This window comes from Scyliorhinus canicula, chromosome 8 (assembly GCF_902713615.1).
Source record: "Scyliorhinus canicula chromosome 8, sScyCan1.1, whole genome shotgun sequence".
NCBI lineage: Eukaryota > Metazoa > Chordata > Chondrichthyes > Carcharhiniformes > Scyliorhinidae > Scyliorhinus > Scyliorhinus canicula.
Genome location: NC_052153.1, coordinates 159,291,795 through 159,308,046, shown reverse-complemented (window position 1 = coordinate 159,308,046; position 16,252 = coordinate 159,291,795). Strand labels below are relative to the sequence as shown.

Here is a 16,252-nt window from a genome sequence, read left to right as displayed (position 1 = left end):
ATAGCAATGGCGGCTTTCTCCGCCGTACAGGGCAGGACTTTGTAAAAAACACAAAGTGGGGGGGAGGGTCCAACAACATAATGCTGGCGGGGCAGCCTCTGATTTGCCCGCCCCGCCAGCAACTTAGTCCCTCGAAGATTGAGGCACAATTTTTCAAGGTTACCCCAGCTCAGAGAGGGCACAGGATCTGGAACCACTCGCACCCTCCCAGCTTTTCCCCTTGGCACTTTGCCTTGGCACTACCTGGATAGTGCCCAGGCATGACCCTCTCTCCCATGAGTGATGTACTCACCTGAGATCTCCTGGCAGGTTTGCTCAGCAGGTGCATGCCCTGGTAGACTAGTCGGGTTTTACCCCATTCTGCCCTCACGCCAACCTGGATAGTTTTCCCAACGGGTAGGTGATTCAGGCTTGGAGGTCTGTTACCGACATGCTAATTAACTCAAATGATGTTCCAGACGTTAAACGTGACTGATCAGGGGAGGGGTCAATGGCGTCATGTGTGAAACGCAGTTTGGAACTTCTCGCGAGATTTTCCCCACCCAGGAGCATAAAATTCCCGCACAGGTCTTCCAAGGATGAGGTTCTGGCAGCTGAGAGTACATTTGGCCTCAGAAAGCTGGAATGCTGCCCATGAACTGGCCACAATGAAGTGAACAAGAGTCGATGATTCTTCCTGCAAAAGGGAAAGAGCCTCGTTTTGCTTACCTCAGATTGGGTGCTTGGTGTGAAGGAGCAGATCAAACTACTACTCCACTGTAGCTGTGGGTTACCCATTGAAACTGTAACACACAGCAACATCCCATCACATCCAGCAAGTCACTTTTACTGAACTAATTAATATTCCTAATCCCAGATCTTCAGATAACGTCTTTGAAACGTGATCGAGTGGCACAAAATTATGAGGGACATTGATAGGGTAGGTAGGAAGATACTTTCCCTTAGTAGATGGGTCAAGAACTTGTGGGCATAGATTTAAGGTAAGGGGCAGGAGATTTAGAGGAGATCTGAGGAAACAATTTTTTACCCAGAGGGTGGTGGGAATCTGGAACTCACTGATTGAAAGTGTGATAGAGGCAGAGACCCTCATAACATTTAAGAAGCATTTAGATCAGTGTTTTTCAAACAATGTTTTCCTGGGACCCACTTTTACCAACCGTCCGACCTTCAAGACCCACCCCAGCTGACCTCCATGGACCACGGCAGCTGACCTTCGCAACGCACAATTGTCACTTACCTTTAATGCAACAGATGAGCCTTTTTGGTCCTCAAGATCTCACTCCAATCAGGTTCATAGGGGGAGAGGGCAACTTGCATATCAGATGCAGAGTTCAGCTGGTTCCTTTGTGCTGTCTTCATCTTTGTAAAGACGGAAAATCCAACCTTGCTCATGTAGGTTGTTCTGAAGGGCCATAACAACAAAATGCTTGTTTTACTCAGCACTGGCTCCTCCTCGAAGACATTACTCTAGAATGCTGGTAACCTCATGGACTTGTGGCGTGTTTTAATGTTTTGTCACAGGTGAGGCACAGAAGTTGAGTCTCTTCATTTGGAATCAGCTGCAAGTTAATAATTGATTCTGGGATCTCAAACGCAAAAGGATTTTTCACCCATCTATTCTCTTTCAAAATATGAAACTTCTCCCCTGGAAAGTAGCAATAAAAACTTGATCAGTTGATCAGTGTAACCTGATGCGACTGAATAAGGCTTGCCCGTCTATTGATTCTTACTAACACTGTGTGCTTTGATGTTTTGTAGCAGTGTGGGGAACATGTTGTAACTTTGGCTTTGTACTTGCACTTGCCAAATTTTCAATGACTTTTGGAAAGCATCTATTTCTTTACAGTGCCGAAAGCAAACATTATCCTTCCCTTGCAATTTGAGGTTCATTTTGTTCAGAATTGAAAAGATATCTGCAAGGTAAGACAGAGTTAGCATCCAAATCGCATTTGCGAGTACTTCCCTGTATATAACACACATGGGCTTTGCATCCAGATTTGAACTGGCACAATTAACAAAGCCATACCTCAATAAATCATCTTTATACTGCTTTGTCCCCAATTACAGTTTCTTCTTAGTAGGCTGTTCACCAGAGGCCCTGGACCTCTGTATACAACTGACACCAACACAACTTTGTTCTGACGTGTACTCTCCTGCAAAACTCTCTCCAGCAGATTCAGTTGTGAGATCCTGGCCTGTTAGTATGTCTGGCCCTCTCTTCCTTCTAATAAACCGATCCAACTTCAGTTCTTCACAGTCCTGTTGCTTGCTTGCTCGCAGCTAGAAAATAGTGGAATCTCTCCTCCATGATTTTGCACCAAAAGCACAGATGTACAGGATGCACAAGATCAGTATACGTGCTTAGTGCGTGACCTGCTCTCTGCTGCCACTTCTGGTGGGAAGACTACATCGTTCACATTTAAAACCCGGTCACTGCTGGCTTTCTCAACTTAAACGTTGATTGCGGCCAGTATTCTTAAAAGCCAGTACAGCCATTGCGCGCTTCTCCTGCAATCGGGAATGCTGTAACCGCTCACTTCAAGACCCTTCCAACATCCACAAACGGGTGGGTCCTGGAGTTTGAAAAACCCTGATATAGATGAGCACTTGAAATGCCATAGCATGCAAGGTTATGGACCAAGTACTGGAAAATGGGAATATGATAGGTGTTGGATGACCAGCGCAGACACACAGTGGGCAAAGGGCATCTTTCTGTGCTGTACAACTCTATGAGTCTAACATGTTAAAAGTTGAAGCATTGAGTCATATGGATCAGATGATTAAGATTTGATACCTAGTCTGTGCGGGACACTGGATGGGAGCATTTTATGAGTGCTGGAATAAGAATTAAGCATCATTAGCCAGTCTTCTGATCCTAATTCTTATCCAGTGACCCTTTCTAGAGAGGGCAAGATTGTGGAAATTGGGGACGATCAGAATCAAGCTCAACCAAGATGTCTCACTCCGTAGTCATGAATGCATAGTTGACTCACACCATCAGGGCTTTCACACAGAGAATTATCATTCATGGGAACTACTGGTATTTCAGACTTAGTAACTGCCATATTGAAAAGGAATAACAACAATGGGAAGGTTAGCTGCCTATTGCAGCATGCTCCACCATTAATTGCTGGCACCAGGTTCATGCCCAATTCCCTGCAAAGCAAATTCTTGGTCTCAGCTGATTTATCCAGGCAAGATGGTCATGTTATTTCCACTGTGGTGGTGGGTTCAAGTTCCCTTTGTTAGCCATTGCTTCAGAATAATTTGGCCAGTGACATAAATCCTACCCAGAATCACTCCCCAATGTAATAGCCTGGCAAGCTGGAGGAAAAGCTAACATTCACCACTTGATGAGATGACAGTCAGAGAGAACATTTAACATGTTAACCGGGTAACGATATATTTGGGTCAAAAGGGGAACATGAAGTAAAAAGCTGTGCATTTTGGTAAGGCTCCCCCTGATTTTGGGTTGGATACTTTTACATGATTATTTTTCAGTGACCAACAGTGTTTCCATGTGCTTAGGATAAGTCAGCTTTTCTTTAGTGCTCACATCATGATGTCTGAGTCAGTTGGCTAAAGGAAAGAGTGATGAAGTATGCCTGCACGCACTCGCATGTAGTTATATCTGTGGCTCATCGGAGCATTCAGATGCAATCATCAACATATTACTCCACATCAGTAACTCTGCACTCCGAGAAGTGAATTTAAAGTTTCTGTGTCTGTATTTCCAGGACACAAAACCATTTCTTCCAGTGCTCAGTTAAGAATCTAGCAGACAGAGTTCCCATTGTTCATTATTGCTTTGAACTTCCAGCAAGCTGTAAATCAAGCTAATGATCTCCCCTTAAAACAGGAAACAAGTGCAAGACTATGGGAAAAGAGCATGGGGCTCCTCGGATCACACTTTCAAAGAGCTGCCACAGGCAAAATGGGTTGAATGGCCTCCTTTTATGCTGTATGATTCTATAATGAGCTCTGTACATGGTGTTATACTTTCCATCACACCCATTTCAGTTCTGAAAATTATACTTGCTCCATCTTTCAGCATAATAGATAGATAGCTGAATAAATTAAAACTTGTATATTACGTGCACTTCTGGTCACCAAATTATCAGAAGCTTTGGAGAGAGTTCAAAGAAGATTCACCAGGATGTTGCCTGGTCTCGAGGGTGTTGGCTATGAGGAGAGGTTGCGTAAACTAGGATTGTTTTCACTGGAATGACAGAGGCTGAGGGGAGACCTGATAGCTGTGCACCGCGATATTTTTTAAACTGCGCATGCGCGGCTTCCGGTTCCGGCGCATGCGCAGACGCAATTTGTAGTTCTTTGCTTACCGGAGACTGCAAAATGTGCTCCGACGCCATTTTTTCGCGGATTTCAGCGATTTTTCTGTCCCATCTGGACTGGATTTCTAAAAGTTGTAAGTTACCTTCTCTTCCTGATCTGGACTGGGTTTCAGCGTTTTGGCTTTGTGAGAAATTCGTGTTATTTCTTCTTTTTGATCTGTACTTTTCATTCGCGATTTCTTGTTCTTTTCGTGATTTTTAAAGTTTTGCATCACTCAGTCTCTGTGCAGTTTGGCCTCTGAGCATGCCTTGCTGTGCAAATTCCTTACAGTACTCTTCAAATTTGTTTAGTACCGTTTTTAAGCTGTTTCTGTCTTCACCTTTTGAGTATTTAAATCCATTATAAACTTTCGTAGCTTCATGTCCTTCGATGAGAATTGCTATTTTAATTTCGTCTGAGGCTGCTTCTGCATCATATGCTATGATACCGTAACCGAACCATTGTTTAAACCTTTCCCAGACACTTTTTACATTTCCAGTCGTGTCCAGCTGAAGTGTGAATCCAAGGCACTTCCTCCCATCAGTGATGTCTTCCCAAGTCGAATGTCCAGTAGGAGATTTCCATGCCATTTTGTTCTTTCTGTGTCTGCCACTGAGTTGTCCTGTAGTAAGCGTCTGAAGCCACTCCTGGGTACCATGTGTTGTTCCTCGTGACTTAATAAAGCTCGTAGTCTCAAATGTGGAGAAGATGCTTTATTGTGAATTCGTTCTCTCTTCAGAGCTGTTACCTACGGCTACCTCAAGTGTTTCTACTGGTGTGTTTGTGTCCTGCTCCAAGTTCTGCCCTCTGTGAAGTGTGTCCTCACTTCCTGTCCCCATCTATTTATATGGCTCTCCCGTGCCCCCTCTAGTGTTTGCTCAGTTGTATTGCATCTAGTTAACTTGTGATCACCACAATAGCGGTCTACAAAATTATAAGAGGCATAGAGGGTGGATAGTCAGAGGCGTTTTCCAAGGGTGTATTACAAGTTCAAGGTGAGAGGGGGAAAGTTCAAGGGAGATATGCGGGGTTGGTTTTTCACGTAGAGAGTGGTGGGTGCCTGGAACGCGCTGCCAGAGGATGTGGTGGAAGTAGGCACATTAGTAATGTTTAAGAGGCATCTGGATGGGTACATGAACAAGGAGGAAATAGAGGGATACAGACCAAGTAAGAGCATCATGATTGTCACAGGCTTGGAGAGTTGAAGGGCCTGTTCATGTGCTGTACTTTCCTTTGTTCTTTGTACAGTTTGTGATTGGTATATTGGGAATGTGGAAAATATTTGCACAGGCAAGTTTGCTCTTAGCGTGACAGAATAGTTGACAAAACAGCACATTTCTTTGTGGCCCATGTAATACATGAGGTTGTGCTTTCTGTTAAAGTATGTTTACCATTTGTCTACTTTTTTGTTCAGCTGTAGTCCTGATTGGGATAACCACGTCTAGTTCAAGCAGTTATGTGCAGTACAAAGCTGGGGGCTCAATTGCAATTGGCAATACAATATTGACAATTTTTTAAGAAAATCATGCTGCAGTTTTTAGGACGGGTGTTTATTGTCCATGTTTATTATAATTGAGTGGTTTGCTGGACTCTCACTTCAGAGAGGAGTAGAGTCAACCTCATTGGCATGGGACTGAAATTAGCTATTGGCTGAAAAGGGCCAGGACAACAGGTTTCCTTCGCCTGAGGACATCAGTGAATCAGTTGAGTTTTCATGATAATCTGATGGCTTTGTGGTGATTTTTACTAAAGCCGATTTTTATTTCCAATGTTTTAAACATAATTCAGATTTTCTTCATGCCATAGTGGGATTGTCAGCCCAAATCCCCAGTCACTAATCCAGTGACACAGAGCGGACAGCTCACCGGCTCCTGGAAGGAAAGTCCACGGAAGCTGACACACCAGAAGGCCCCAAAGCCATGACATGCTCTGCAGGCAGGCTAAACAAAGTGAGAGTGGGACTTCCATCCCTCAGTGGGTGGAAGTCCTGCCCTCGAGAGCTGCCGACCAATCTGATTGGCAGGCAGCTCCAGCAATCCCAGCAGCAACAGAGAAGTGGGCGCTGCTGAGACTGCAAGGAAAAATGTCCGAAGTCCCAGATCCTTCGGGCAGGGAGGGATCCAAAAGCCAGAGAGGTTGGGTGGAGGAAAAGGTTTCGGGGGGCAGACGGTGATGAAGGAAGGAGGGGGTGTTGACACCTTGTGGGGGTGCCTGATTCATATAGGGCACCCCCCCCCCACCAATGATCCCCCCCCATACTTCCCACAAACCTGTCTAATCCCAGCCATCTGTCCACGTCAACCATAATATCCCATGGGCAGCACGTTATCCTGGTTGGTAGGCTTATTGCCAACAAGCCTAATTGGCCTTTGATTATTTACATATGGCAGGTGGACTGAGGGGTGGGCAGGAAGGTGGTGGATTGGGCACCCACCGTATTTTACTTGCCTTCTGCCAAAAATACCCCCAGTGGGGGTAAGTAAATTCCAGCCCATTGGACATCACCGCAATAGAGTCCAACTGATTTGAATCTTTACGGGCATTGTCATTAATGAAAGTAACTCTTTCACAAAAGACTGTAATCACAACTTCCTCTTGATAATTGGCCATCGCTTGGGGCGTAACCTTTCATCACTCACAGCACATTGGGCAATGTATGGCTAATGTCAATTCTCGCGGATGTACAATACTTAGTAAAATAGAGACTATTGCTATGATTTATAATATAAATTATACATTGATTTTTTTAGAGTTCTGATGATCCTTTATAAAATAGTAGTTTGGCCTCAACTTGAGTATTGTGCCTAATTCTACCACAATATAGGAAAGATGTGATGACAGGAAGGACTTCAGTCACACGGATAGCTCAGAAAAGTAGGGCTTGTTCTTCTGCATGAAGAGAAGGCTGATAGGAGATCTGATCGAGATGTTCAAAATCATGAGGGATCTGGACAGAGTAGATGGAGGGAAACTGTTCCCAATGGCAGAAGAGTCGAAAACCAGGGGACACGGATTTAAGGTGTGAAGATATCACAAATTTTAGAGCTGCATTTTAAATGGTGAACACAAAAGTGGCATAGTGGTTAGCACTGCTGCTTCACAGCATCAGGCATCCGCGTTCAATTCTGACCTTGGGCGACTGTCTATGTGAAGTTTTCACATTCTCCCTGCATCTGCATGGGTTTCCTCCCACAGTCCAAAGATGCTAAATTGCCCCTTAGTGTCCAAAGGTTAGGCTGGAGTTATGGGGAGAGGACACGGGCCCAGATAGAGTTCTCTTTCGGAGGGTCGGTGCAGACTAAATGGGCCAAATGGCCTCTTTATGCACTGTAGGGATTCTATGAAAAGCTTTTAAGATCCCTGCAGCATACCATGTGAATTTTGGCACTTGAGTCTGAAGTATATCTGCAGCCAACACATGATTAAATGTGGACCTGAATGAAGAAACCTCAGTGCCACTTTTGAGACGCATACGTCTCATTATTTAAAGATAGACCAAAAGCTACAGACCATGGGGTTTGCAGACAACTCCCGTCTCCATGTTTCACCAGGGACAAAAGAGACAGCAAAACTCAATGGCTGTTAGACGAAAGTGAAATGGATCCCATTGAGTTTTTGTTATTTTATGATTGCTCCTCATTAAAACACAAAGATTTTGGCTGTTTCAAAAAGCCACAACGCAGGATGTTTATCAGTCTTACATACCACAGGTGAGACAGTTATATTTGGTGCCTGCTTTTAAACAGTAAGAATCAGCCTTGCAAAGATAGAGGAACCGGCAGAAAGCCATTGAACCAACTGCAGTAACTAAGCAGCTACGGTAATGAACAGCCAAATCTTAAAAATGGAATAAGGACTCTCTCCAACCTCCTCCAACTTCAAATGCACCTTGAGAACCAACCCCATGGCAATCAACTACAAGAAGCCTCACATCTTGCGGAGAATTCTCTGCTTTATAAGACATTTGTTCCAGACAAAGCATCGACTCATAACCTCCGAGGCAAATAATAAATGACCTTCTTTATTTTAAATCTTACAAAAAGCTTCCTGCTGGGATTATTTAAATTAATTCAAGCAGTCAGGGTAAAAATGCACGCACCTCACACACAAAATACAGACAACTACAGATCACAGACAACAAGAAAATGCACAAATTCTGTTTGTAGCAGGTGAATGGCAACACGAGGAAACGCACTTTTATGCAGCAAATGTGTTAGGATCTGGATGCAATGCCTGAGCGCAGATTGGAGGCAGATTCAGTTGTGGCTTTCAATTGGGCATTGGATAAGCTCTTGGTATCGTACCTGATCTGGAGGATCTTAACCACATTCCCATCGCATCACCTCCTACTTCCACCTCTGTAACATTGCTCATCTCGGCCCTTGCGTCAACTCAGCCACTGCTGTAAACTCCAGACAGACCTTTGTTACCTCTAGACTTTGAGCATTCCACTGCTATTCTGGGCACTATCCCATCCACCACCTTCCACAAAATCGACCTCATCCAAAACTCCGCTGCCTGCATCCATACCCACATCCATTGCATTCATCCATAAACCCTACATTCGCATTCAATCTGGCAAATCTCTTAAAATGTCCTTTACAAGAATGGTGGAGCAGACTCGATGGGCCGAATGGCCTAATTCTGCTCCTATATCTTATGGTTTTGTGGTCCTTTCCTGTTTTCAAATCGCACCATGCTTGAACTACTCCACCCCTATTTCTGTAAACTACCAGCCCTCTGAGATGTCTGCACTCCTCCAATTCTGGTCTCGTGCACATCCCTGTTTTTAATTGCTTCATCATTGGTAACTTTGCCTTTAGCTCTGTATTAGCTGTGGCTTGTTTGGTAGCATTTTTGCTTTTGAGTCAGAAGGTTTCAGGTTCAAGTCCCACTCTAGGACTTAAACAGGACTTGGTCTGTCACCCTGTAGGTAACTGCACCTCAAGCAGTACTTTGGCTGACGCACCAGTGCAGTACTGGGGCAGTTACTTTTGGTGTCCTGGCTAATAGCTATCCTAATTCAACATCACAAAAAAACAAATGACCTGTTCAACATCACATTGCTGCTTGTGGGAGCTTGCTGTATGCTTTTTTAAACGTGCATACATAACAAAATAAATGTGACCTTTACTAACCTATTTATAGGGAAGGGAAATTGTTAGGGCAGTATTTTCTTCTGGCTTACTCCTGTGATGTCTGTGAGAAAAACAGTCAGGGGTATATTTTCTGTTTTTGTAAAGGAATTTTGCAAACCTGAGCCATCATTTAACATCTCTGGCACCTCGTCAGTCTGTGTACCACTCTTGTCAGAAGTTGCCTATTTCAACTTCACCGTTGAGAAAAGATTATTGCTGACATGGCTCCATAAGGGACTAAAATCAATAATATTCTTTAATGATCGCAAACATGTTTGGTACAAACACTAAGAGCACAGCACTCACTGGATATGTTCCGTCTTTAAATATTTTGAGAGGTACAGTAAACTAAATCATTGTCAATTGGCACATTTTCCTCTTTGGACCTTTAACAGATTTTTGTCATTTCAGAAGTGTGGCACATTAAAGCAAAACCTTGCACTGCACATTTCAGACAAGAATTTCAGTGTAATTACCCAAATTACAGCACGCGTTACAATTATTTTCATGTATGATTATAAAATTATTGCAGAAGGCAGCTAAATACAAAACTTGTCAAAGGGCAACAGAAGGAAGCCAGATGTGCTTCCAAAAATGAATAGAAAACGATGTCGTCCCCTTTTACAATGTCAGCTCTGAGATTCTTAATTAAAAGCTGGTTTAGCACACTGGGTTAAACAGCTGGCTTATAATGCAGAATAAGGTAGTGCAGCACGGGTTCAATTCCTGTTCCCAGCCTCCCCAAACAGGCGCCAGAATGTGGCGACTAGGGGCTTTTCACAGTAACTTCATTTGAAGCCTACTTGTGATAATAAGCGATTTTCATTTCAAAAGCTGTACTGTACATGTCTGCTTTGTTATAGGATAATGGTGATTTCTTTTGTAAATCATTTGGGATCACATTTAGTTAAAATATTACATATGGAATAACTGCGTTCAATTTTTCTAGCGGGATATCTATCACAGTGAAAAGACCCATGTATGAGTTACTGTTTTCTACCTTTTTTGAAGTAGAATACCTCCCGTGTGTTTATTTATTCTACCAGTGAAGCAGAGACAAAGGAAATATAGCTGACAGGACATAATTGAGAAATGTAAACAGTATAATTTATCAAAGATGTGTATCGGGGTGAGGAGGAAGATGATATGAAATTCTTACACCAAATCAGTGACCAGGAATGTAAAACAAAATAAGTTACAGTATGACTAAAATATTTATTAAGTTGCAAGAGCAAACTGGAATTGCTTCATTTGTGATGCTAGTCATTTTAATTGCTGATCCTTAATGTAGCACTAAAGCTTTATGTATCAATGGCTTAAACACAGTAAGTGTTTAAATCAGAATCTAGTTAATATATGTGGTACAGCTGATCTCTGGTCACTCCTTGGGTGCATACAGCTCTTGTTGTATGAACTTTGTTCCTCCTGCCCTTCCCAGGAACACAATAAACCAGGTTTCATGCTCTTGATCTCTATCTTAATTATAATAATCTTTATTATTGTCATAAGTAGGCTTACATTAACACTGCAATGAAGTTACTGTGAAAAGCCCCTAGTCACCACTCTCTGGCACCAGTTTGGGTACACAGAGGGAGAATTCAGAATGTCCAATTCACCGAACAGCACGTCTATCAGGACTTGAGGGAGGAAACCAGAGCACCCGGAGGAAACTCACGCAGACAGGGGGAGAACGTGCAGACTCAGCACAGACAGTGACCCAAGCTGGGAATCGAACCTGGGACCCTGGCGCTGTGAAGCAACAGTGCTAATTACTGTGCTACCGTGCTGCCCATAGTCACCCTTTCTGGAAAGTGAACTTGGGATCAAACTGAATTTTCATACTCCCCAAAGTCAAAAGCAAAATGCCTGCTCGCATTCACCTTTTCAGCTTTAAACATAAAGCAGTTTGGCTGCTGCGCCCCGCCCGAGTCAGTACACCCAGGACAGCAAGACTTGTGAACAACCCTTGGATCAAATGGCTGTATGTAGGGATATAAATCAAGATGTTTGGATGACAATATGGTGTGCATTTTAAAGTAACTTGTTTCTTCTATCTTTCAGGCCTCTTTTTAATTCTTGGTCTGATCCTGTATCCTGCTGGATGGGGTTCCCAGAAGGTGGTGGACTATTGTGGACCAGATGTTTCACCTTATCGGTTAGGATTCTGTTCTCTGGGCTGGGCTTTTTACACAGCAGTCGGTGGCACTGTCCTTACATTCCTCTGTGCAGTCCTATCCGCACAAGCAGAAATTGCGACATCTAGTGATAAAGTGCAGGAAGAGATTGAAGAGGGGAAAAATCTCATTTGCTTGCTGTGAGAAAACACTTCTCAAGACTCTGCTTGTTTTTACTTCATGAGAAGTCTTAATCTTTTTTTAATTTTTGAAACGGCAGGAGTTTTCGCATCTTACTTCTTTCCCACTGAATTTATGAGGCAGCGATTTGAGACTGAATTCCATCTCAAGACTGACAGAATTAGACGTGCCACATACCAATCTACAGCTGTGATGGGGGGATTCTGAAAGCTGTTCCTTCATCCTGGACTGTTGGGTGTTTTCTTCTTTTAAAAGATTTTCTGCAATGATGCTACACAAACTGGGACATTTAACGAGTTGTCAAGACAAAAACTCTCATCACCGAGGGCGTGCATACAAACAATGTTGGATTTTAAAAACACCTTTTAAATTTGTCAAGGGAAAACATTTTCCACTGTAAAGTTTGATTTTGTGTGAGATGCAGCCTGCACCTTTTAAGATGACATCCAAGGTCTTTTTGAAGTGGGTGAAGTATAAATCTCATTTCCAACTTTGCCAGTACGTTTCACCGAAAACAGGTCCTCGCAAAGAAGGACAGTGCGGTTCACAAGTTTATTAACCAGATGGTCTTGCTTCATCATAAAGAAACCACCAAACAATTTAGATTAAATGCATGAATTGTGTTGCCTCGCCATTCACACTGGGGGAAAAGTGGGGGGATTTTATGAAGGCAATATGAATCTTGGCTGCTGGCTGCAAGTCTTGCTTCTTTCAGGGAAAGCCCATTAAATTATGAGCCAATCAAGTAATTAACAGACTTCTGCACTCCTTCCATGGGTTCAGGGCCCGAGGAGTGGAAATTTCTGCCGACTGAGAGCTGCTGGCCAATAGGAAGCTGGCCTTTCTTTTGCTCAGCAGCACCACTGGGGGTGGAGGTGGCTACTGCAGGTAATACACTCATCTAAGACCCAGGATCGGGATCACGCAGGTCAGCGGGAAATGACTATGGGAAGGGTTTGTTTGGGGGAGGGGAGGGGAGGGGAGGAGTCCATGGGAAGAGGGCATGTAACGGGCTCGGCTACAAGAGAATGAGCTCTCGGCAGGCACCCTCCCTCCCCATCCTTTGATCAGACAGAATTATCCTTCTCCCAGGAGACCACAACCAATTCACACAGGTTTGTTTGTTGTGCTCCCCGCATTACAACAGACCCGTCTGCCAAGCGGTGATGGGCTGAAGTTATTAAGTGGGCATAAATTGCCCATAAAAGGGACTCGTGTGGCGGCGAGGGCGGAAAGCCTGTCTGTGGGACTTCCTGCCACAGTCTTATTCGATTGGAGGCAGGAAGGTGTCGGGATCCCCACCCACCACCCAATTAAATGTCCTCCCCTGTTTCAAAACTGCCACGGGGGAGGGGGGCACTTTATTTTTTTTAAATAATTTTAATTCAAATTTTTCAACAACAAATTTTCTCCCAACAATAAAGTAAACAAGGTGTAGAAATAAACAGAAAGAAAAATCCCCCCCCCCCCAGCACAAAGCAATAAATTAATAACTTAATAACAATACAAAAAAGAAGAAAATAGCAAACACACCGTCACAAAAACAAACCCCCTTAACAAACCCAGAACCCCCCCCCCCCCCCCCCCCGCCCTCCGTGTTGCTGCTGAGATTGACCACCCTCTAACCCTCCGCCAGAAAATCGAGAGAGGGCTGCCACCGCCGGAAGAACCTTGGTACCGATCCCCTCAGGGCAAACTTAACCTTCTCCAGCCTGATGAACCCGGCCATGTCATTGATCCAGGCCTCCGGGCTCGGGGGCTTAGCATCCCTCCACTGTAAAAGAATCCTACGCTGGGCTACTAGAGACGCAAAGGCCAGGGTACCGGCCTCTCTCGCCTCCTGCACTCCCGGCTCCGATGCTACCCCAAAGATCGCGAGTCCCCAGCCCGGCTCCACCCTGGACCCGACCACCTTGGACAAAGTCCCCACCACCCCCTTCCAAAACCCCTCCAACGCCGGACATGCCCAGAACATGTGGGTGTGGTTCGCCGGGCCTCCCAAACACATCCCGTACCTGTCCTCCCCCCCAAATAACCGGCTCATCCTGGCCCCAGTCATGTGCGCCCTATGCAGCACCTACAGCTGAATTAAGCTGAGCCGTGCGCAAGAAGAGGACGGGTTCACCCTCTCCAGGGCATCCGCCCACGTCGATCTCTTCCCCTAGCTCCTCCTCCCACTGCGCTTTCAGCTCTTCCACCGAGGCCTCCTCCGCTTCCTGCATCATCTGATAAATTGCCGAGATCCTACCCTCACCGACCCACGTCCCCGAGAGCACCCTATCCTGCACCCCACTAGGCAGCAGCAGCGGGAACTCCGCCACCTGCCGCTTAACAAACGCCCTAATCTGCATATACCTGAAAGCGTTCCTGGGGGGAGGCCCCACTTCCCCTCCAACTCCTCTAAAGTCGCAAACTTCCCATCAAGGAAAAGGTCCCCCATCCGCCTGATACCTGCCCTATGCCAACTCAAAAACCCACCATCTATTCTCCCTGGTGCAAACCGGTGATTGCCCCGTATCGGGGCCCACACTGAGGCCTTCACTTCCCCCCTATGCCACCTCCACTGCCCCCAAATTTTGAGGGAAGCCACCACTACCAGACTCGTAGAATACCTTGCCGTGGGAGTGGGGCCTTCACCAATGCCTCCAAACTCGTACCCACACAGGACGCCATCTCCAACCTCTTCCATGCGGCACCCTCCCACTCCATCACCCACCTATGAATCATTGCCACGTTCGCAGCCCAGTAATACCCACACAAATTGGGCAACGCCAAGCCACCTACCTCCCTTCCTCGCTCCAGGAATACCCTCCTCACTCTTGGGGTCTTCCGCGCCCACATGAACCCCAGAATACTCTTGTTGACACTCTTTAAAAAAGCCTTCGGAATCAATATGGGGAGGCACTGGAAAAGAAACAAAAACCTCGGGAGCACCGTCATCGTAACTGACTGGACCCTACCCGCCAAAGAGAGTGGCAGTGCGTCCCACCTTCTGAACTCCTCCATCTGTTCCACCAGCCTCGAAAAGTTTAGCCTATGCAGGGCCCCCCAGCTCCTAGCTATCTGGACCCCAAGATATCTAAAGCTCCTCTCCGCCCTCTTCAACGGGAGCTCTCCTATCTCCCTCTCCTGGTCCCCCAGGTGCAGCACAAACAGAGCTGGTGGGCTAGCATCCGACTTGCCTTCTCCCCATACTCGTATACCGCCCCCTGCGCCCTCCTCCACTGCGCCTCCGCCTTCCAGGTGGTCAATATATCAAACTCCGCTTGGAGACTGCGACGCTGCCTCAAAAGCCCCTCCTCCGGGACATCCGCATACCTCCTGTCCACCCTTACCATTTCTTCCACCAGCCTTTCCCTCTCAACCCTCTCCCCCCTCTCTCTGTGCACCCGAATGGATATCAGCTCCCCTCTAACCACCGCCTTCAGCACTTCCCAAACCACCCCAACTTGCACCTCCCTGTTATTGTTGGCTTCCAAATACCCCTCTATACCCCTACGGACCCGCCCACATACTTCCTCCTCTGCCAGAAGCCCCACATCTAACCTCCACAGCGGGCGCTGATCCTTCCCCTCCCCCAGCTCCAGGTCCACCGAATGCGGAGCATGGTCAGATATGGCTATCGCCGAATACTCCGCCCCGCCACTCTCGGGATTAGCGCCCTACTGAGAACAAAAAAGTCAATCCGTGAATAAGCCTTGTGGACATGGGAGAAAAAGGAGAACTCCCTACCCCCCGGCTTCAAAAACCTCCAAGGGTCTACCCCTCCCATCTGATCCATGAACCCCCTCAGCACCGAGGCCGCCGCCGGCCTCATGCCCGTCCTAGACTTCGAACGATCCAGAGCCGGATCCAACACAGTATTAAAGTTCCCTCCCAAGATCAAACCCCCCGTCTCCAGGTCCGGTATCCGGCTCAACATTCGCCGCACGAAGCCTGCATCGTCCCAGTTGGGGGCCTACACATTGACCAGAACCACCCGCTCCCCATGAAGTCTAACACTCACCATTACGTATCTACCTGCACTGTCCGCCACCACACTCGACGCAACAAACGACAAGCTCTTGCCAACCAAGATCGCCGCCCCTCGATTCTTCGCATCAAGCCCCGAGTGAAACACCTGCCCCACCCAGCCTCTTCTCAGCCTCACCTGATCCGCCACCTTAAGGTGCGTCTCCTGGAGCATAGCCACGAACGCCCACCCTCGCCATAGCTCTCCTTCGGCTCACCACGTGCCCAGAGAACCCACCAGGCCGGTTCCCCACGCTGACAGAGCCCCCCCCCCCCCCCCCCCCCCCCCAACCTCCCCCATCACCAGCCATTCCCATACGGCTCCTGCCGCAGCAACCCGGCACCCCTCCCCCCCTCCCAGCCCCAACCTCCCCCCCACCCCCAAAGCTAGGGCCCCCCCTAGCTGCGTAACCCCTACCATTGTACTTCCGTAAGTCAGCCGACTCCTGCTGACCC

At 46.4% G+C, this 16,252-nt stretch overlaps 1 protein-coding gene across 8 annotated transcripts in view; it reads left to right on the top strand.

Annotated features, from left to right (window-relative positions):
* The window catches only part of lhfpl2b (LHFPL tetraspan subfamily member 2b), a 222,823-nt gene extending 209,612 nt beyond the window's left edge, over positions 1-13,211 (top strand). For all 8 annotated transcript variants that reach the window (XM_038805549.1, XM_038805550.1, XM_038805555.1 and 5 more), the window contains one exon: positions 11,532-13,211. In XM_038805549.1, the coding sequence (XP_038661477.1) occupies positions 11,532-11,788 (257 nt within the window). In that variant the 3' untranslated portion in view covers positions 11,789-13,211. The remainder of the gene's footprint in view (positions 1-11,531) is intronic.
* Positions 13,212-16,252: the final 3,041 nt, after the last annotated feature.